We start from the raw sequence: 23907 nt of genomic DNA, 5'->3' as shown, positions 1-23907 counted from the left end.
ACACGGTAAAGTGCATGCGGAGTGAAACATGAAAAGCACTGACCAGGGTCACCCATGTGAATTGGTGCTCCATGGGCTTCTTTTAATTCAGATGTTGCTAGCACAGCTCCTTCCAACTTGCTTTCAGGAATAGGTCTCATTGTGACTACTAAGTTGCAGCAAAAAGTGGAAACACTGTAGCAAGGCACAGCTGTCTGGCAGTTTAAAAGAATCCAAGGTGTTAGCAGGAATATTGAATAATACTTCTAAAGTATTAGAAGACATAAGTCTAAAACTTTGTGCTGTACTTGAGTTTAGAAAGGCTGCATACTAACATTCGTTTTAAATCCTTCAAAAAAAAAATTTCTTAGCATCCCATAATTTTTTTTTGTAAGATCCAGCAGTGCAGAAGTGAAACATTCCATCCTGGAGCTTCTTCATATTGATCACTAACATTTTCAACATTATGCATTTCTTGCTTTGGTAGATGCAGCATGCAGTGTGGTGAGCTCGGTATATTCTGAATATCGGCAGAAAATAACCGTGTGCTCCCTGTACAGAAAGGGAAAAAGCTAATAAAAAGTATCACACGGCAACAAATCTACTTGGTCTGAATCTATCCTCTGTATTTGAATTCAGGGGAGCTACAGCGTTCTGTAACATGCGAGGGTCGGGACCTCCTGCTGCTGGCAGTACCCACTTCTACAGAAGCAGCATGCCAATTCTGCACATACAAAAACATTTGTGACTCTAGAAATGCTCTGTGGAATTCATCATCCTCACTGGCTGGGATGCTGAAGCACTTTTTCTATTCAGAAGTAAAGCAGTCTGGCTTTTTAGAACAAAATGTCTGATATCTACGTTCCATTCGAACGTAAACAAGATACGTAGACAGCTAGAGCTCTATAGAAACCATTCATTAACAATCTTTATAATGAAAATCATTATACCTGTCACTGAAGAAATACACTCTGCAGTTCTTCACAGTATTGACGTGCTATAAACTATGAAATTTTCCTAATTCTGAAATGTCATAAGCAGAGACATAGTTGTATTTTTTTTTTCTTTAAGCTTGGTATCTGGTATGAGATATATTTGTGCCTTCATTTTGACCAGGAGTATAGCAAAAAGACTGTGAAATGATAACACTGAAAACAACAATAACCTTTGTCTAGTAGAACAGCATATGAACTACATGAAAAAGGCATGCAGATGAGTACTTAAGTGCTCTTAATATTAAAGGGTCTACCTACTGGAGCCAGAATTATTCTAGGACTTCTGCCAACATTAAAATCTGCACTATAAACTTTCTGGGCACAGTTATAATTTTCAGTGCTATGGTAGATGCCTCAAGTTTTTGGGAACATCTTCTGTCCCAGAGGTCTGGGTTCATAGCAAATACACAGTTTAAAGGCTGTACTGTCACAGGAAAAATCCAAAATGCGGCTATCATATGTGCAGAAGAAACTGCTACTGTCTGGGCTCATAAAAGGAATATTCCTACTGCAAGCCGGAGCTGGTATGGAGAGCAGGACATGTATAAAGGCATAGTCAGAATAGTGCATGGGTCACTGGTTGAAACAGAGAAGGCAAACCAGATCAGAATCCAAAGGAAATGGCTGCCACAGCACACAGGGAAAAACTTTGTCACCGTAAATGAATAAAAAAGCGGATTGGCCTTGCAGAAAGTTGAGAAAAGCACTGAATTGAGGCTGGGCATGTTTTACCCTGTATTTTTATGCACTCGGCACTAGCACATGCCTAAAGTTACTATGCAGGTAGGAAAAAAAGATCTGATTTTGAGCCATAGGTATATGCACATAATGTGGATATGGACAAACAAGCAAAGGCAAAGTTATGACAAAGACTATGTGTGTGTGCATATACTTACCTTATACATGCTGACATTACATTTTTGCTCAACATTTCTTACGGGAATGCCAGCATTTTGGACTGCTTTTTCAAAAGAGAAGCTGCAGCCTAAATAAAAAGTCACCATGTCCTCAAGTTGTTCAGAATACTCCTTTAGGCTTTTCAGTGATCCAGTACAAGCTCCATGCTCATATATTCTGTACTGTAGGCAGTCAGTTCTAGTGAAATAAGAAGTTATCACAGCTTTATCATATTTTTTGAGAACAAGGTGAATTGTTTGAATTGACCAAGATACAGTATCAATCCACAAGATACGGCCTACTTCATCCATTTCTTTTCTCTCTGTGTAACAATGAAACAAACACATGCAAAAACCCCAGAACACCTTATTCTGCACAAAAACAAGCCAGTAAACAGAACATGTTAGAGTTCGGTATTTTTTAGGTTTTATAGGTAAATGTCCCTTATATGTATCTTGTCTCAGGGCTTCAAAAATTAGGGAGCTCTTTTACGTCTTGCTTTTAGTGTTTACTACAGGAGTACATCCTTCAAATTTCAGAGACCCTATGAATATCATGCAGCCACCATGCCTGCGCTACTACTAAATAAAACAAAGGTAAAACCCTATCGTTTGACTCTGCTGGCTCAGACTGCAAAGTATTTAGAAATGACACAAAATTTCACTTTTGCATTAGAGAAATACTTGTAATACTCACAATTATCATAACATGTTTCTCAAGAACAAGGCAATCAGGCTGTTATACTCATGCATAGTTTTCATTCAAAGGTGTAACTCCAATAGAAGAAACTTGTTCAAAATGTACAACAGTGTGAGCAGGCTGTTCCCTGAAACCCTTCTAATCACTACCAGCATTCACTGCAGAACTTTGAGAAGCAGAGTTGGTCCATAGTTACCTGATATCAGAATCACTACTCAGAGAAGGACATTTCCAATCACCTGGTTTACTTCTGTACAGCAGCGGCAGGGGTCCGTCATTTGCACGGCAAAACTTCTCAAAGTCATCAGCCAGGGACTTGTGCAAAATCACGACATTGGCCTGTTTAAAGCCTGAGATTGTGGAAGGTAGGAATGACTGGTTATTAAGTCAGCTTTTTGTGAAACAGTAACTTTTCTGTCTAGATTTCTTCAGATGGCCTATAAAAAAAAGGCCTTAAGGAAATTTTTGGTTCAGAAGTCCGTAATTGAGTAAAACGACTTTTTGAAATGTTTTTTAAAATGATAGCTAGATGTACGCTGTACATGAAGTTGTTCACAGCTAAAATAGTTGGCAGACATGGGTAGTACTAGAATATGAAGACAGCATAATTACTTTAATAAACACTTGTACGAATTTATATATAAACATAATTTATTTCCTAACCCGGGAAATGAGTATTCTATGGGAAAATGCTTTACTTTGCAAATGTTAGCACAGGGCCAAAGAAAGGCTATTGCATACCACACTTTCACCATTTTGTTTCATTTAATACCAAGCTATAAATCATGGCCAGTCCAACAGTAAACTCCTGGTATCTTGACGTTATGCTGCCCATTCTTTAGAGTTTGTTGGCTATGGAATTTTAGTGTGGGCTGCAATTTAACAGATTAAATTACAGCTCAGGAATAAACTCTTGCCTGTCGCACTGAATCTCAGTCATTTCTAGTATTTCTAATTTAAAGAACTAAAATGAATAGAACTGCTACACTTTCTTCACTCGCAATCAACTTTGATTTAAAAGGTTGTTGATTACTACCACGCGATAGCTTCTAAAGACATTAACGTTTTTGCAGTGAGTATCAATGAAGAAAGCTCACATGCCTTCATTTAGCAAACATTTATTTTCTAAACAGTAGTAGTTAATACCAATGTCATTTTAATTTTCCTGCATGTAAATACTAGCTGTTCAAATACAGAGAGAAAATTCGGAGTACAACTAGTCTGTGGTGTATAAAACTGCCAATTAACAGTCCCTAACTCCTGTATTAATACTGTCTTGAAAAGTTATTACCATGTCTGATATCAGACAGGCGAGTAAAAGGCTGCATAGAAGCTCTCACTTCCTTAAATACTGCGGTAGTCTGTCATCCAAGAGGCAATCATTTAGTTGAAACCAATGATCTGCCTTAAAAGGCTGTAGAAAATCAGCCAAATCTTACACTTGACCAAAGGTGACAAAGAAACCAAAAGATAAAATTCTATTCCTGATGGAAAAATGCAAAGCAAAGGCTGAGGTAAGCATGTATTTGCATACTGAATGTGCCCACAAACTGCTCTCTTGGGAGTACTCAGCACAAAAATTCATTTTATTACTAGCAAGTTACTAAATACAGAAACAGTTTCTTGCTAAATACAGAAATACATTTTTGTTCAATAAACATACTAAATTTACCACTGAATAAAATACTACATTCAGTTACCCCTCAACTTCATTCCCTGCTGTCCATGTGAAATCCACAGGCGCTTTCTACTTTGCTGGTGATATTCACAAATTCTTAAAATTATGGTTTTAGTCAGTGCATTCAACTCAGACAACACTGAATTTAAAATACTAGTCACAGCTGACAGACTGAATCTGTAGGTAACTTTGAGGTATTCTATAAACTCAGGAAGCATCGTTATAACTCTTTGACAACTTTATTGCTCCTCCTGATAAGTATATCCTTACTTTCTTTAGAGATGAAAAGATATTTTTCCCTTCCCATATCAGCGTACGTATATACTTGCATTATATATCCATCATTATGAATATATTCACGAGCAATGTTAGTGAAGCTGGATGTGCTGATCAACCTATGCATTAATTCGACGCGCTCATCTCCCAATTCAGAGAAGTTTAGAAAGAGTTTTTAATTTCTTTGGTGAATGGCAATGAGGGCAGTAAGAAATAATTATTTTAGTAGTATATCACCCAACAATGTAAGACAATTTTAAGGATTCTGAGAAATTCCAATTACTCTAGTTTTTTTCGTCTTTGCATAACGGAGCGGTACACTCATGGGTAGAAGTCTGAACTTGCTTTGTATGCAAACAATACTTTCTTCAAATGTTAAAACTAACACATTTAAGACTACTGCAGCAATACATGCACTTAAAAATACAGTTGGGGCAAACTGCAGATGATTAACATTATAACATGTTTTCCATTAGTATTTTTCAACTTATGTACTGATGGAAAAGAAAACCATAATTTCAAGACTCACTATGATTCTATAAAATGACCCTTAATGTTCTTATGTTATAGTGACGCTACTACACACAGCTTTGTTGATCAGCTACTTGCCACAGTATTTTTAGTTATGTTAAGTTACATTTTAAAGTTGATCAGAACAATGACGCAGACTTCTCTGCTTCTGTAAAAGTCCAGCTATGAGAGACAAGACAGAAATCAATTTTCCAGAATGCATTCAGTTATCCGAGTACAAAACTATTTTTTCCCTCCCCCTTATAATTCCCAGTCTTGCTGAGTCAGTAATTTCCAACTTCTGCAACAAATGAAGAAGAAAACCACTTCAGTAACTATACATCTCTCATTCTTCCGCAAAGTGTACCCGATGCACTAAGTAAAGCAAGGTCTCTGTGAAGAACGTAGTTTGTCATCCTGCAAATGTGATAATAAAGTATGCAAGAAAAGCCAGATTTGGTTAAAGATTATTCAAATATTTTCTGCATCCGTAACTTCTCACTGACATAACTGGGAGCTGAGGGACACACTGCAAACTTTGAAAACAAAGTCCATGTACTTTACATAGGTAGGATGATATATTTTCTCTGACGTAGCTTTGTGATTTAAGAACACGGTGTCTGATGCTTACAATGTGATTTCCAAAACACCCAAGTAACTTCAGAACATAAGTCAACTTAACATTTTCATCTGTTTTACTTCAGTGCTTTTGATATTCCTACATTCCTTCACAAACAAAAAAAGAAAACACATAGCTATGAATCTAAAATGGAGTCACTTTTACACTTAGAGCTGTTAGGTTTACCTACCCTCCGCCATTCCAGAAGTATTACTAATACTGAGTCTGTTGCATCGAATTATTCTTCTTAGCACATGCGGAAGAAGAGATTTCAAGCCTCCTGTCAAAATCATCTCTTCAGCCTTAACAGAAAGATAATTATACATTTAAACACAAAGCACATTTATTTTTTTGACATTTTAAATTCTGATTTGCTGGAGAACTTAGCTGAAGTTTCCTCCTCATGCTCCACTGAAGTTATTATCACTGGGAAATTCTAAATTATAACCCACAAGGCAGGTTGAAGTCAAAAGGTTATTTCACTGACATTTTATGACTAAATGCAAACTGAATCTTTCAATAAATTAGCCAGAGACATGCACTTTAACATTTGGCATAAAATGCAGTTTTGCTGGCCTGTAATGTAAGAAACAGATTTCTTTCCTCCCCGATAAATATTCATTTCCTAGAGTATTCACTTTTCCAAAATTCATTGTAACTTTAAAATTGCAAAAGCACAAATGGATTAGCCTATCGGGCTATAATCTGTAATATTACTTCTCTGTTCAAAATGCTTTTAGACAATTAGCAATGCAACCTTGCGGTAAAGAGAGAACTATATTCAGAAAACGTCATTTTAATACTTTCCACATGTATTATACACTTCAAATATTAATTACGTAGAATTGAATACTCCCACAGCTGTTCTTCCACTGGGAAAGCAGACATATAGATGTTTAAGTCACTTGTCATACAATCTGAAGCAGGAACAGAGATAAGTACCCTAAATACAATCAATATCTGATTTTTTTTACATCTTTTGGAGATTTAAGCTATCTTTTTTTCTGCAATCTAGTCAAAGTTCACACAAAGTTTTTCCCTCAACCTAAAATACCTAATAACTAAAAAGGGTTTATTACATCACTATTAGGAAAAAGTGAAAGATAGCTCAGGGTAAAATAATAACTTGGCTACTTATGATTTTAACCTTGGTCACTTTTAAGTAAAGAAACTGAACTATCCTCCAAGTAATCAAATTACCAACCTCCACGTTTCTCTTTAGTTCAGAAGAAGCCATTCTTGATGTCATTCATAAGAAGTAATAAATATGATAGAAGCTGTGCTGCTTTTTTAAAAAGATGTCAGTGAATTAATGTACAATGAGATGTTACAACCTTCTAGCAAAAGTTAACTTTTCTGTTAAAGGTCCACAGTTTTTGTACTATAACTATGATAGTGCAAAATTTCACTCTCACAGTGGAGTGGAATATAAGTGAAACACTTTATTGTGGAAATTTATACCCCTGAGCAACTCATTCCTCAATTAACATGAAGTAAGAGTAGTGATATGCTTTGACTGAAATTATACTCTCATTGTAGATTGTCTGTCCAAAATGTTTCCCAAAGCTTGCAGAATTCTGAGAGGTTAAGTTGGTTGCACTGAAATTTAGAGTAAGCTTCGTATCTATTCTTAATTATGAAATCTTTATATAACATTGTCAGCCAAAAAAAATCAGTCTGGATTTTTTTTCTGAACTCTAACTTACTACTTGCTAACTCTTCTCATCTTTTCTGCTTTTACATTATCACTCCGTATGCTGCACAAAAAATAGTCTTCATTACAAAATCATGAACAATTCCAAATACACACTTTAAAGATAACAAGAAACTGGATTTAGAAATGTAGCTGAGCTCTAATCCAGGCCTACAAGCATCAATTTAAGAGACATTATTCTTACTGCAAAGAGAATTTCTAACACCAGCCTGGAATTATTAATTCAAAAGATTTCAGATTAAATACAGTGATCCTAATAAAAAATTCCAGGTGTGTTCATTATTCTTTCAGATTGTTTTTCTTTATTTCTGAGCATCTTTGAAACCATCTAAATCATCTATAGGATTGATGGCCTTAAGAACTACTAGCTTACTTGGATTTGAAAGACAGTCTGAAGTTCAGGAAACTAGTTTGGGACAAAAGCTGTCTTCAGCTAGGCAAGCTGATGTTGAGCAAGCCTGATTCTCCCCTTCATAAAGTGTGTGCCCAGTAGCAGAAATGGAAGTACCTATGGGATTTTATCAGCAAACATTTAAGGCCCTAAAAGTTTTAGGTTCATATGACAGCAAGTGGCTAACAAGCTCCAGGACTGTGAATATCAGTAGTGCCGAAATGTTGGCTGTTAAGTACCTTACAGAAACACTTGGGCTTGTAGTTCCTGTTTGTGAACCTAGCCCCTAGCTGCAAAGCAACAAACATATATTGTTGATGACTGGTTAGGAAGTGAATTATTTAAACATTAGCTTTGTATAGAAGCAGACTGATTCATCTCTTTCAGATGAGAGATAAAACTCACCGAATGACCATTTGTTATCACTGAAGTTCCTGTGGTGATTTTATAGAACTATAGGGAAAATCCGATAGGATTAACATTCTGAGTTATAACTTTAGACCACTGTATTTGCTACACAATATCAGTAATAGATAATGCTGCTGTTTTTCTTTATCAGTTGTTAAATTTGGATGGACAATAAAAACTGTTAGATGCTTATAGTAAAACCTAGCTTGTGCTATTTGACTTGCCCAGGAATGGCTAGTTGCTAGGCAGTATGTTATTTCCCTATGCTAGGGCGCATCGTCAGGTTTAGATTCCCCATTAGCCACCTCTAGGACCTCCTGGAAAATCCTTGGAGCCATCATGACCATGACCTGTTTGGAATGACAGGGGAGAAGCACCAAGATAACTCAGGTCTTACAGCATCTTCTCCACTTCGTCCCATCAGGATGCCCAGTGAAGCGTACGGACTGGCTTCATGGGGCCCTCAAGCAGCACGCTGACTGAACGGTCTGGTACAGCTGTTAATCAGTTATCAGGATCTGTCCCTTGGCAGAGGTTTGTCAAGTCCTTTCATTTTGTTCCGAGATCATTTCAGATAACGGTAAGCATCAGTTATCTCATGGGGGTATGTTCGATCGTGATACAGATAAGGCAGGGTGCAGGATAAGTGTTAAAAAGCCCTTAAGAGAAGATGCTGACAGAGCTTATGGCTGTTGTGCCTGAGGGCATCCTATATGGTGTCCCCTCACTAAGGACTCTAAGATCTGGCTTTCCAGTCTGGGTTGCCTTTAATGGAATGTACTCTAAAGCCAATGAGATACAGTCCTGGGTAACCAGCATTTGAAAATCGGGTCATTTACTGGGTGCGTAATGACTAACTTCATACTTAAAGCACCCAGTCTGAAAAAAACCTTGTTCGAAGTTGTGTTGCTCACATCAGACTCCCTGACTTACAATACCAACAACCAATATTGTAAAGCTTCGTAGCACTGAAGTGTCAAGATCACTCTTAAAGAACCTTTTCTTAAACATTTGGTTCCACATTAGAAGCACAATAAACACTTTTCTTTTTAGAGGTTTACATGAAGATTCAATGTATTTCATGTGTATTTTGAGTTTTACGTACTGAACTTAAATGAATAAATATTAAAATATATCGCTGTCTGACACATTAAAATGGCACCTACCCACTATTGATTTGTGGACACTGCCATATCTTGAGCTGCACTTCCAGATCTTGACAAGGATGATGGAACTTTAAAGCTGGAATGAGTTGATAATGTGCAAGAATGATCTATAAGAATGATGTAAGGAGCTGGGTGATCAATGATGGCGGTATGGAGTATGCCATATCAGTAGTTCAGAATAATGAATCAGCTTGTCAGAAACAATATTGTACTGAAATGATATGAAATGATATGAAAAAGATATATATATTCAGGAAAAACTTTTCGTTGCATCAAAGTGGCAGCCAGGAAGTACAGATATGTACCAGCTTTGGTAAAAGTTCTAAACTTATCTTGGGTCTGGTTTTAGTAAGTCAAGTACAATTGTTAGGTGACATCTTCATTTAGTATATATCTGTGTAGCACCACTCCAGTCGAGTTAAGCAGATATGCATTACCTGATTAATTTGGCCCAGCTGATTTGCAAAATATCCCATTACCTAGATAACAACAGTTTTCAGGAAAGCCAGATTTGGAGGGTGAATATTTTTTTTATTCAGAAATTGTGATCAATTGTTGCCATGTGAAGCTCTAAGTCATTAACCATTTCTACATGCTGTTCTCAGCACACTAGTTGAGCACGGGTGACTGTGTGCAATGAGGTGCTGATCTTTGCTGAGGTGATTGGAACGGGACTGATTCTAAGCCTCATCTTTATAACTGATTATAAAGAACATGCTCTATTTCCCCTGAATCCCACAACTCATGCTTGAGAGGAATGCTACTTTATCCCGTTAAACCCTGCTGCTCTCAAGAGGCGTACCCTTGCCTGTCATATCACTTAGAGATTCACTAGTTTCTATCTTTAAGCCTTGTCTGGTAACAAAGTTAGTTACTGTATATCAAGGTAAGAGTTAAATATTCAACAGTAATGCTTGGAAAAAGTGACCAATACCATCCACCTTTGCCAAATAACCTCCAACCCAACATGAAGCAAGAAAAATGCAGTTCCAGACAAGATTTGATAAAGAGGTTGCCTTGTCTTTCAGATGACTTGTATGATGGACAGAGTAGCCTCTTTGCACCACCCTATTGTTTGCATGTCCCGGGCTATTTCTTGTTTCCTCCCTCTTTCTTTTGTCTACAGTGTGCCTCTGTCTTTGCCTTTTTCCTCCCTGAGTTCAGACCTCTACCTCCACAACTCCAAGCTGGACTGCCCGTCGTAGGGCTTGCTTCTTGGTTTGTCTGACTGCATCCTCTGGCAATACAGGAGTTTGGATGCCTTGTCTCCTCTCACTAGCTCTTTTTACTTTATATATCTGCTGTATCTCTCAATTGTACCTTAAACTCTCTCTCAATCTTCAGCCTTAAATGAGCTTTTCCTGTTCTCAGTCTGAGACAAAATAATCTAACTTCAGAAATCATAAAACACAATAAATGCACAAATGGCTTCCTAGACTTGTAAGATGCAGACTCCTCTGAACCTCAATATGTACACTTACATGTAGAGAGATAAATATGTATACATCCCCTTTTAATATTACAGATAGGCTTGGATTAAGCAGTTTTTCTAATTAATTCCTCCTTAATTTTTGACAGCAGAACCACCAACTAGCCTTGAAAAGTTACGTATCTTTAAATTGTTGATGGAGCTACAGTTTATAAAGCGTTTTTACAATCTGCAGAGCATAATCTCTTTAGAGATAAAGAAGGAAGTGTGGTAAGTGAAACATTTTGTATCACCTTAGAGCTTTCAAAATGAAAAAGTGTATCTGTAAATTTTGCAGATATTTAAATGTGAGCATAGATTCTTTCCAGGCCCACATTGTAAATTATTCATTACCCAAGAAAATGGAAAAATGTCATTTAAGTGTCAGAAAGATTACACTTTGAGATGCAGTGGGTGTGTCCATACTGCTGTGCTAAACCACACCAGATAAAAATGAATCAAAAAATTATATAATAACACAGAAGGATTAAAACATCCTTCAGAAGTGTCAGCGTGACTGCTTCGCCTTTACACGTGACAAGCGAATTCATGAAATAAAACTAAAAACATATAGTATTTCTGTGGTTTTAAAAATGGATCACCTGAGAACAAACAGCCTGTAAAAAGCACTGCTGGTAAAGGTAACAAACAAGTCGGCCTGAAGACTGCAAAGTAGCTAACACCAGTTCCTGATGCACAGATTACAGGTCTGGTTCTCCCGTGGAACCGATACACTACTAAGAATGTGGCTTAATGCAGTGACTTTTCAAAGTGTAATCCAGAGCCTTGCTTGCAGGGAGCCCAAAGACTCTTACGAAATACAGTCTTGCATTGTTTATACCACTTTTGTCCTACTTTCAGTTTAAAGTTTGATAAGAAGAACGGGTGGTGGCGTGTACAGGTTCATTGGCCAAAAAAGTGCAGGGGTCACTACTTAACACTGCTGGGCAGGTTTTGGTAGATATTGTCACGCGGATAGCTTACCCAAAGCTACTGCTGCACTAACAGGAACAGCCGGGTAACTTGAAACATGAGCCAGCCCACGGGCTGCCTTTACTGATACATAATGGAAAGTAATCGAAACTAATTATAATCTAACAAACCCTTTGTGTACCATGCCTTGCCCTAGTATGAATATGGTTACGGAGGCTTGTTGATGTAAACATGGTTTAAAATGACCTGCTGCTTAATCACCAAGCTGATTTGACATTCTGCCAAGAGACTTCTGTGAAAAGCACAAACTTCTCTGAAAATTTACTCCATTTGATTTTCCAACCGGGTCTCTCAGTTATACTTGTGATGTTTTATTTGAAGAATCAATTAATGATCCTTTTTCTCCCCATCTGTTATGAATCATTTCAAAGCACAGAAGTGCTTTGTGTATCATTCCAAAGAGGAAGTGCTTTGTGTATTTTCAGACAGTGGCTCATCCAGCAAATTAAGATTTAACTTTACATTTGAAATACAGGGTATTTGCCTTTGAAGTTTACGCACATTTAGACGAGGGCTGCAAATAGAAATTTAAATTAGTTTCCATTAGTGTTCTCTCTGCTGCTTAAAGCAGCTAGCCTATACTCAAGATCCTGCAGATTATGTCAGGATGAGAAAGCGATGATGGAATCAATGTATCTTTGATGCAATCTTGTTTACTTGCAAAAAAGACACACAATGTGTAGTTTCTGCCGGTATATTAAGAACAAATAACAGAAAGCAATTACCAGTTCCAAAGCAGCCATTGCAGACAGCGCTGCGTGTAAGTGCGTCGTCTTGCACAGACTCCCTGAACTTCCACCACTGCATTTGTATTATTTTACACTCAGCTTCTGCTCTGGGACAAAATAAATTGTTTCTCAGGTGGAGAAATATGGGCAGAGACTAGAGAGTAGTTCACACTGGGACCCTGCCCTTGCATGGGCACAATCTACGCAAGATCTCGGTTGCTTAGGCCTTTTTACCCTGCAAAGGATGAGGCCTCATGACTTCACGCACCCTTCCAACCCCTTGGGTCATATCCTAATACCTGCATACCCTGCCCCATCATCTTACAAAAACACATGACCAACAAGCTTTAGAACAGCCACCTCATTTACATGCACTTTTGGCAAGATAAGGTACACACGTAAGAGGAGACAAGGACCTTTATCGAGATTTAAAAACGCCACTTTCATGCCTTTGACTTTGCTGTCAGGAATGCTCACCAGCTGCAGTAAGAAGAGACAGCAAGTGATCTACCAGAGGTTGTTTTTGTATAAGATGACAAGAAGTGCTTATTCAACTTCAAGAAATTGAAAAAAAACATGAGGGTGGCATTTAAATATAGTCTCCCAATCTACACTGAGCTACAGAAGATCTTTAGAATTGCTCCACAATTCTCTGGGCTGGGTCCAGCCACCAGTTCTCTATCCTGGCCTCTTCTGGCACTGCGACAGCCCAAGGGTGCAGGAGGACCTTGCCTGCAGGCCACCAATGTCAGCTCTCCCCACCCCGCAGGCAGCACTGGCCAGCTAGCGGAGTACTGCGCCTTGGAGCCAAGGTGATGAGCATCGGCTGGACAAAAATTCCTGAAGTGATGAAAATTTTTCTTCCCAGTCGTACTCATGCAGAATGAAAGTGGAAGTTCACAGGACAAAGTACAGTGACTTGTGCTGCTTTGTTTGCAAGGCAGCAGCCACAGGTGCTTATTTTGATAAGAAAGTATGTCACCGCCTAGGTTACACCCAGTCACGTCATGCATGGTCACAGGGCTGACAGGGTGCCCGTTCCTCCCAAGGAATTCCATCTGGAGGTAAGCAGGTGAGTGATGTTCTGCTCCCTACATGCCGTAAAAATAGTACCATGCTCCCAAAAAAACATGCCGTGGTCCTGCTGTCAGGTCTTTCAGGCTACCCCCAGGATTATGCCCTTTCTTTTGGGTTCTCGTGTCTGCCAGCAGGTGCTAAGTCACTGCATCCATCGCTCCTCACCAAGCAATTCTCCTCAGATATGGTCACTGAAGGAATGACTGCAGCCTATGTATTTACACAAAGATAGTGTCCTTGAAATGTGGGTGTCAGTAGTCTGTGTCTGGGGAACCTCCAGTGAATTGTACCTCTCCAAAGACTACCAAGCACAAACATCTTTGCCTCCACAAATAACTGTGATGGACAGATACTGGCTTTCGTTGTTCCACTGCTTCCTTCAGCTCTTAGACCAAGAAGTACTGTGACCAGCTCAAAAGGACTGAGCATCATTTCCCTGATGGAACTCCTGGCTTATGCAGTGCTATTTGGATAACCAAGTGAATCAGTGGCAGGCTCTGCAAGAACACCTCACTGCAACTTCCAGGAGTAAGTGTAGATAAAGTGCTGTTAGCAACTGTGCTATGTGATGGCAAATGGTGTGCTCTTGGACTGCTATTTTATCTTGGAGCATCCACGCTGCCCACATATTAAATGTTAATCTGCATCAAGGATGCCTGGGCAGCTTTGTTCTGCAGCATCCGTTCCAACTGGAAAGGCTCCTTGAAGTTTCAGAGAAGTTATGGCTGCATTACTGTTTTCATTACTGCATACCTGACAACTATGGTACTATGTGGCAACTATAGTTGTCATGATGATCTGGAAACTGCCCTTGATGGTCTGTTTGGTGCAGCCAGGCACCTGCAGACAGATTTGCACTCCACCTGCAAGAGCTCAGGGCCTGACTGACCAACGCTGAGTAGAGCAGCATGATGAAAAGGAACAGTGATAAGCAGTAATATCAATAATCAGACATATACTGTAAGGCTGACAATGACCACAATCCCTATGGAGAAGAGAGTGCTGCTTTGTCCCTAGTGAAGATGCCCAAGCTCTAGAAACCACAGATGTTACATACTTATTTAGTATGTAATGATACTGCATCACAGAGCCCATAAATCATCAATGACAATGCTCACCATCCTTGAACTTGTCAACAAGAACTTGCAGGATTAGCGAGTTATAATCCTGAACAGTCAAAGCGCCTTGTGGTGGGACCCAAATGAAGATCTGTACGTCATGCATAGATCTTCTTCCCCTGCCTATACAGAGACAGTATGAGACTCTATGCCACGTGAACCTTTGAGGACTTCAGCTTGGCTGTAACATGGGGGATGGAAGACCTGGATGATGTGGCAGTTTAACCAAGCAAATGAGAGTGTTGCTACACTGACCTGATTGTCCAGTCATCTGTAGGAATCAGGAATGAACTAGTTTTATAGACAAATGCCAATCACACTGACCATGGGAAGAGAGGTTCTGCAAGTGGTGTGTTGGTGCTGCAGAGTACCAGTGTGCCTCCAGTTGCCCTCTCCATTTCTGAACCCGTAACAGTCATTCAAAACCAGCATATGATGTAATCCCATTGGGCAACTGTCTTCATCCACCAGAATAATCCTTGAAGAAGCAGAGAACGAGTTACCCTATAGCCATCGGCTGCAATGGTGCCTCCTGTCTAGAAGAAAGATGGGCTTGAACTGAAGCATTGTGTGCTGAAAAGGAAATCCCCAATTCCCTTACACTTCTGAATTGAGGGAAGGATACAGGCCCTTATCAAACTGTCCTGGACAGCCTGACCCCACAGCATGTGGATGGTTCTGATGCAGTCAGTCTCTCATGGTATCCTCAGAGTGCCACCACTGGGGCCAGCAGCACCATGGCCGTGCAGCAAGTGCAAGGGAGAAGTTTAGGAGCTCTCTTAGGCTTGGGTCCTAACACAGGTCACGCAAAGAAGTTCTCATATAAGTTTCCAGTTACAGACTAGATCAGGCATTGCATGACTAAATGCTGTCACTCAGTTATTCAGTGGCTTATACAATACACTACTGTGTTCAATGCAGTTACAGCAGACAGAGCGAATATCTCACACTGCTGCCTTCATGTGCAGGCTTCAGCAGAGAAAATACACAGTTCACCTTTCTAGCTCATAGAACTAATCCTGAACTTTTACTGCTTTTCCCTATGTTCCGTGGGTAAATAGAGTAAGACCTGCAGGCCTATCACCCTCAAACCTTTTATCACCATTAAGGTAAGTTTTTTTAAAAAAGCAGCTCGGTGTTAAAGAGATGACTCATAATGCTGCAGCATCAGTTAGCTGACTTGAAAGAGATGTTAATGTCATCATTTTGGTTTTCATTACCAAACAATAAGAAGGTAAGGGCTGAAAATGTCTTACCCATCTATCGCCTCATTTTATATTTTAAAAATGTAAATAAGCTACAGAGATTGGTGTATCTTGGTGTGTTCTCCTTCCAAAATTCCATTTTAATAGAGATTTGAGCCCATATTTTGTATAGAAACAACATAGAACAAAATTTAAGCTATTACTATTTTTTGTTTATTTATTTATATAAGGTTTTGTTCCCAGATATGGTTGAGGTAATATGCACAAAACCTTGTCTCAGAGCTTACAGTTTAAGGACTCAAACCTATAGTACTTCTGTGAATATAAGTAACAGAGATAAGTGGATAAGTAGTCCTATTGAGTTCAAGGACAGATAAAGTGCTTAAACATTTGCTGTATTGTACTTCATCTGCATAAGTGTTTGCATACAAGCCATATACTATACACAGATCTGAGTAAAGAAAGATGTGACAGAATAGTTATTTTAAAGTAAGGACAGAAAAGGATATAAGCAAGACACATGCTTTTTATAAACACATGTGTATGGAACAAGCTAACACCCTTGATATAAAATAAGTTATAATTAGTATTGATGAACCATACAGTTTGGAAATAAGGTTTAGCTCTTTTTTTGTCTGCTTAGCAACTATTGATCCTTTTTTTCTGTTTTCTGTATACATGCCAGATAGGCAATTGCAATAATGTACCTTAAAATTCTATAGCTTCTATTTAAGAGGTGCTTTAAGATATTAAGTTTTGAATAACCATTTTTGTTCTTGGATTTTTTTCACATAACTTATTATATACCCTAAGTATGGAGAGTGTGCTAAGTTTTGTTTTATTTTGTTTTCAAATGGGAAAAGACTCTTGGCTTGTTTGAGCATTAAGTTTTGATCTGGCTGAATTTTCTTCCTTCTCTGAAATGGATTTTCACCTTCCATTACATTACAGTGCCTTAAGAGTTTCGTGGTGTGGATTAATGCATGAATAAAGTCCAAATAATTCAAAACATTATTACAACAGTATTCTTCAGAAGATAGGATTAAAGCTACATCAAGCCCAGCATCCTGACTTTGATAGTGGCCAATAATGCATACCTAAGGAAGAGTTTAAAATCAGAGCAAACCTTGACAAAACTTAGCTGGTATATCCTTCCAGCATTCTGTGACCTGTGGTTCAGGAACTTTGGAGCTAAGGGTTATTTCTTTGTTTGTAGAGGTTAATGTAAAAACTGATAGCCAAGTGGACTTTATCCCATATAACTGCAGTTTGCAGCATATCATATGGATTCCAGTAGCTACCTCCTAAATTAACTTACTTGGGGAACTGCCTAGATGCAAAAGCCAAGAATTTTGCATGGATTGTTTTATTAGGATTCCAGTTCCAAAGCTAATGTATTTAAAAGTAACTAAACTGTCTTTATACTAGAATGCAATCTACAAACACAGACATTCCTTTAATCTTAATTCCATAAATATATATCCCCTTGAGACAAGCATCTTAGAAGAGTGTTCCAAATACAATTAATTAGCTGTTACCAGCAATATCTTCTCCCAAAGAAGGGGCAGACTACACAGTATATGCAGTGAAAAAAGACAAGACAAATTAAAAGCACTCATCAGCTTGCATTAATGGGCTCCAAGTCTAAATGTACAATTAAAATAGAGCACTCACATTTACAAAAACGGAACTGTGAAAATCTATGGGTTTTGTCTCCAAAAGATTAGTCAAATATGTGGAGTTTTGATTGTGGGGGAAAGGGAGTAGTGAGTTTGGTTCAAACCTAGGCCTATTTAGCTAGCTTCTCTTTTAATATAATTAGAATGAAGACACACTTTTGGGACCACCTAGAATTTTGAAAATGGAGTGAGTATTTAGGATCAGCACTTCTGGACAGAAAAAGATAAATCTACAGAATGGATAATTGCTCAGCTACTTGGAAATAAAAAACTAACAAAAATCATATAGAGCAGGGTATATTGTATGATATAATGCTACATCATACCTATCAGGGAGTATTTTTAATAATATGCAAAGATGGAAGAACATTATCATTTGAATATAGGCTGAAGGTTTTTCTCACTACAGAAAGAAGAGAGAGGATTTTAATCAGCTAAAAGGAAGATGAACAGGCATCAGTTTCTGCTACTGCTACAATTTCCAGTCAGACTGATGGAGCAGTAAAAGACTGCTATTGAAAAAAAAAAAAAGTTACTACTACTAAAACATTTGAAAATACGATGGTAGCTAATGATTTTCAAACTCCATTCTCTACTGATAGATTTCCCTAATGGAAATCTCTTCTCTATTCTCATAATACTTGTCTTTGTAAATTAACCGACTTTGACACAGGAAGTTTGGTATACAAGGCTAATTTTGAATTTATTAAGCACTTCGAACTGCAGATATATGAGATATACAACCATTGTGTCCATGGGAAAATTGTTGGAAACAATGCAAGGTCACTGGAGCATGAAAATGCAAGACTGGAAAGAAGTGAGACTTTCTTGCTTGACATCGAAAATATAGTTTATCAGAAGGCATATAAAAGAATAGGAAACCATATATAAAAATTAGCGAATCTGTGTCCTCCTGATCAAACAATAAACATGCTTTTTTTTTTTCCCATTTACTGGAAAGTTTCAAAAATAAGCATTCTGAGTAGATCCAGCTTCAGTTTGGAGAATATTACACAATATTTTCCACTCCTTTTGAATAAGGAAACTATTGCGATCAGTACTTGGTTTCAAACTCTTGGCAAAAAAAAGGTGTGTGCATATATATAAAATATATATGTCTTCATTTCATGGTTGATCACATAAAACAAACTGTTCTCAGTTAAAGAGAGTTATTTCAAGACTGCATAAATTTAACAGAATAAAAGCCAGTCCAAAATTAATATCTTATAGTTCAAAGAATAGAATGATCTGTATGTGACTTTTCCATGGTTACTAAGTATACAAAAGAAAATATGCAAAACAAAGTGTATTAAGCAGGCATTGTTTAGGATATAATCTATGTATATTAAAAATAGCTACGAATATTAACAGACATGCATCTAACTTCAGTGACCTTGGGTTCATGAGCTCTGCAGAAGTCACACATCTCAAATGTCTTTCTTAAAAATAAACAGGAATAGAGATGATACCATGCTCTTAGATGGCCCATTTTGTTCCCGATAGACATGTATTTTTGATGGACAACCAATTTCTGTACTTTACAGTAATTATCAGCTTCAGTGAAAAAGTCAACGTTTTCACAGTTTTCAGTTGTGCTCTAAGGGCTTTTGTCATAGCCCATTAATGAGAAAATTTGGGGGGCACCTTTTTGTTCTGGGTCTCTATATATTGCTCAACACAAAGGAGTGCCAAGCTATAGCAAGCGCTCCTCAGTGTTACGGCAGTATGACGTAATCTCTTACCTCCACTGAACACTCGTCCTGTGACTAAAACCATAAGCATATGTTTTCAATTGTAGATTGAAAATGCTGCTGAAAATAACCTCAATAGCACCTATAAAGTAACATTTAGAATTAATTCATTAGATCTTTTTTGTAATAAATCAGAATACATTTGTGTCTTCTTTGAAACAGCTTATGAATATTGCAGGTAACTTGACTGCTGGGATATTTACTGCATGAATATGTGGACTTAATAGGTAGATGCAAGACAAGCAAATAACCAGGCAAGACAAGAGATAAGCCTCTCCAAAGTAAATAGCTAAAGATTAGCAATGAACATTCTATGAACAGGGGATAGTAAGATTATTAATAAGATGGATAGGCGGACTTTCTTTAAATGTTTTGGTTTTATTGTTTATTGTGAAGCTTCAACCCAGAGAGGTAAAAGCACTAAAAGGAAGACGAGCGATGATGTGCAGATGCGCAGCATCACCTGCAACTCTGACAATAACATCCTTGACTCTGTAATCGAAGCCAAATGAATGTTGCTGCTACTGTAGCAGAGGCAGGGAGTGGGGGGAAGCTGCTCTCCTGGGGCGTGTGGGTGGGGTGAGAAGGCATTTACTTCTGCAAAGAGAGGCACTGGGAAGATTAGGCAACTGTTGCCTTAGAGGAAGAATGATCAGTTTTTCATGGGATATCTGAAGGCAGAGAGGGTACATAAAAGGCTACAGAAAGCATGGCTGTGGTCTGGCTTGAAACACAAGATTAAATAAGGGATTAACACTCGCTCTGTGTTTGTCAAAAGCAGGGAGAGACTCATGATTTTTGCAGAAATCCCCTTCATTTCCTCCCTATATACCCATCACAGGATAGCGCTCCGGGACTGCAGGGGGGTTCACAGCCAACCCCAAATGATATATAATTCTGTTGCTTTGGTACTTGCTATCCAAAAGCAATTATTTTGTCTTATGTATAAACCAAACCAGTACCTCACGTTTGTCCACTGTCTTCAATCACATAGCTCTCTAAAGAAAAATATTGTCTAACAGGGAACAGTTTAACCAATTTATTATCTAAAGGCTTAGGAAAATAATGGAAAGACATCGTAAGGCCACGTTGCAGTTATATATTACTCAGAGAACGAGTGATTAAGCTGAAGTCATTCCCTAACTTCTCTGGATATTACAAGTAATTCTAAGAATCTGTGGGGTTCGCCTCATTGGACTTCCCATTTTGAAGATGCATCTCCCTAGAGTCTTAGGAAGGCAACACCAAGTCCAATGGGAAGCAAATCACTTACTACGGAGTTTCTGTAATGACATGGTGGATTTGGTGTAATAAAATCTGGTTGAATAGGAATGTGTTCTTTTGAAGCTGGAGAGAGATGTGGTATTAGTGTAAATCTTCATTAAATCCCAGAAAATGCTGGGGGGTGACGGGGTTGAAGGAGCTCAGAGTTAATGGAGTTATTTACAATGTCAATAATCTGCACTGCTGTAAAGTTCCCCATCAATATGTTAACAAGCAGTCACAACAGAAAAGTAACTTTGAATGTGACATGATGTAAGGAGGAGGATGCCAAACCTCACTCTTAGCCAGACTTTCTAAATGAGAGCCAAGAGAAAATTGCTTAATGGGACATTTCTTTGCGTAGCAGTCTAACACTTCAGAGAAAATGCAAATCCTGAGGAATTTACAAAAGGAGCGTAAAATGCCTTCTGACCAACTGGGGTTTTGATATCCTCTTGAAAGCCTGTCACAGCAAACACTTTACATTAGAAGAGAAAAGAGTTGTATTGAAACTGAGGGTTCTAACATCTAAATAACCTAGGTTTCCCCTATAAGCCCTTTACCGAAGAAAAATGAAAGAAATGAGGCTGTGCATGGATTACTGAAAGCTCAAAAAAACTGCTAGTGCCTGGTGCATAACCTGTACCTACAGCAAATATTTTACTGGACATTTTGAGGCGGGGGGACTAGCGCTTCAGGTGCTGGGTTTGCCCATGAAATAAGGGCAGATCCACCAAAAGCATGGAGGAGATAAAAGGTAACAATTCTTCACTCTCCTTTTTAAGTAAATCATTATGGGTCATCGGATGAAACTAGCAAGTGGCAAAGTCAAAGCAAACAAATGGAGGTCTTTATTCATAGGCTGCATAGTTAAATCTTAGAAGTTACCACAGTTTGTCGTGACACCACAGAGCTGCTATCGGCCAGTGCTGGAGACGGAAAGCTGAGCTAGACATACCCTAGTCTGTATCCTGTATCTCAATAAATCGGTATGGCACGAAAAATTTAAGAAAAAACAGTAAGAAAATGATAGAATTGCTGAGTACCAGTTACTGATTAGCTCTAGTCCCAAGTCATACAGTTTACAGTGCCAGTGTCAATTATGCAACTTCAGTTAAAAATCCCCGTTTTTTTTGACGTATTGAAAATTTGTAATTTATTATTATAGATACTGGGTTTACTACCTGGTTTTTCACAGTAGTATTTTATATCTGGTGTGTGTTCATGGAATCATGTTTGTCTACTGTTTTTATAATCATGTTTATCTACTTTTATAATCATGTTTATCTACTGGTTTTATATTTTTATTTTTAAAATAAAATTATTTTGTTTTCATTCTTTAAAACTAAGGCTAATCTTTCAAATCTTTTGTCAAAACATTTCCCTAGTCCTTTTAAAGAAGTTTTCAGTTGTAATGCTGCTTATATTAAATCATATTGTATTACATAATATTATATTACACTATGTTAAGAGGTGCCTTCCAGTCACCTGATATAGTACTTGAAACTAATGGGAGCTTTTGTATTTTTTTCTGAGGAGCTCTAAGTTCCTGCTAAACTCCAGGAGATACACCACCTGAGTCTGGAATATATTTCTCTTAATTTATTCACCTGTTTCAGGATTTTCTCTTCTGTTATTTCAATTCATGGGAGCATCTTATCTTTTTAAATTTAAAGGAGTAGGTTCAAAATCAATAACCATACAACCTTCGTCAAGGTAAAGGGAAAAGGAAAAAAGGAATCTCTGCAATATGGTTCACTTCAATAAAACTCTTTTTTGCGCTATGGTAATTTAACAGATGCAGTATCTTTAAATAGGTCACTAGAAAAACAGTTGTGGAAATGAACTTCTTATTTTTCATCTATGCTTTTCAAAAACTGCTTTCCCCCTTCATTTTATGGGGCACTTCTTTTCACTTACCTCCTTTTCCGTAGGCTCTCTTTAAGAACTACGATGCATACCTTTAAGCTCTGCCATTTAATAACTTTTTTTCTCATGTTTTTGCTTCCTTCTTTGGGGGTGGAAAGCAGATGCATGGCTTCTGCAACTATCAGGATGTACTCATGGTCTCCATGCTGAGTTAAAAGTTTTAATTTCCTCATCTCTAGCTTTCGGATCATCTCGATTAGCTTCTCCTTTCTAAAGTCCCCTTCTCCAAAGTTTACAGTCAATTTTCAAAATAGTGAGAATTCACATGTGAGTCTTCTGAAAAGGATTTTGAGTTTAGTTACACTGCAGTCAGTATTACTCAGGTTTAATGATACCATTACGAAGAACAGCCCTCTGTGTTTCCTCCAACAAATTTGAAAATAATTTCAAATTATTGTGAGTGAGTGAGGATTTGGATCCAAAACTCAATTCTTTGTATTGATTAGAAATTCCATCTCTGCCTAGCTTAAGCATTTAAGCAGATCAGAAATTGAAATAAACCCCTCTTTCTGTTTTAACAGTGCTGCTTCCTTTCCCCTCTGGACAGTGTTCATTCATTTTCCTTTTCCACCTCAGAAACCAAGTAACATAAGAAATATTTTTATTGTTTCTCTTTTATAGCCATGTAGATTTTCAACAATTAAACTTTTGAAAGTGTTGCCTGGAATAGTAGTTGTAGCTGTACTGCAACTGAAGAAAAAATACACAAATGAATTTTCAGTGAAGAAATTAATACTAACTGAAAGAGGACTTAAGTTTAATCAAAGATGTAACCCTAGAATCAGTAACGCATCTTCACTTACATGCACTCTTTCAAGAAACAATCCATTTCCTGATAGAGTTGTACCACTTCCGTTAAGAGAATTATTAGGCTTGGATGCTTAGCATAACTTCTCCTTTCATGGTAAGACATTAAGTGGTTTTAGAGAGATAAAACTGTTGGCCAGAGCAGTTTCATACAAAAATGCTTTAAACAGCAAATTTACCTACCCAATCTACTTTTCTGACAGTTATCAAGCACAAAACGTTCAGTTGCAGATTTAAAAAAAAATCACAGAGAACATATGTAAACTAGAAACTAGAACTAATACTGTATCAAATCTCACACAAAAGCTGTTTCATGTCATGACTGTCTTTCATGGGGAGTCCTTCCCTAAATTCATTTCTTGGTTTCCAAAATCTGATCCTCTTTTGCCCTTGCTGTGCAAATGTTCTCTGTGGAGTGATTAAGGGGAACATTTTGTATCACCTGGCTTTCCAACACTTGTACTTTGAAAATAACACCTATTTCTGTAACAATTCAATGACCATAAGAAAGCGCCAGACGCCTCCAACTTTAGCTCCATAGAAACTATGTTTTTCAT

General features: G+C 37.9%; 1 protein-coding gene across 3 annotated transcripts in view; it reads right to left on the bottom strand.

The window, feature by feature from the left end:
• The window catches only part of DGLUCY (D-glutamate cyclase), a 49104-nt gene that overhangs the window by 21164 nt on the left and 4033 nt on the right, over positions 1 to 23907 (bottom strand). The window contains exons 1-5 of one of the 3 annotated variants that reach the window (XM_075503438.1): positions 9333 to 9409; positions 5844 to 5955; positions 2767 to 2920; positions 1871 to 2069; positions 44 to 194 (exon numbers count right to left, since the gene is read on the bottom strand). In XM_075503438.1, coding sequence (XP_075359553.1) covers positions 44 to 194; positions 1871 to 2069; positions 2767 to 2920; positions 5844 to 5946 — 607 coding nt within the window. In that variant the 5' untranslated portion in view covers positions 5947 to 5955; positions 9333 to 9409. Of the gene's footprint in view, positions 1 to 43; positions 195 to 1870; positions 2070 to 2766; positions 2921 to 5843; positions 5956 to 9332; positions 9410 to 23907 lie in introns of those variants that run through there. The other 2 variants (XM_075503439.1, XM_075503440.1) reach the window with 2 other exon arrangements.

The sequence above is a fragment of the Mycteria americana genome, chromosome 5 (assembly GCF_035582795.1).
Source record: "Mycteria americana isolate JAX WOST 10 ecotype Jacksonville Zoo and Gardens chromosome 5, USCA_MyAme_1.0, whole genome shotgun sequence".
Taxonomy (NCBI): Eukaryota; Metazoa; Chordata; class Aves; order Ciconiiformes; family Ciconiidae; genus Mycteria; species Mycteria americana.
The sequence above is the reverse complement of the archived record's forward strand: the minus strand, read 5'-3'. Positions and strand labels throughout refer to the sequence as shown.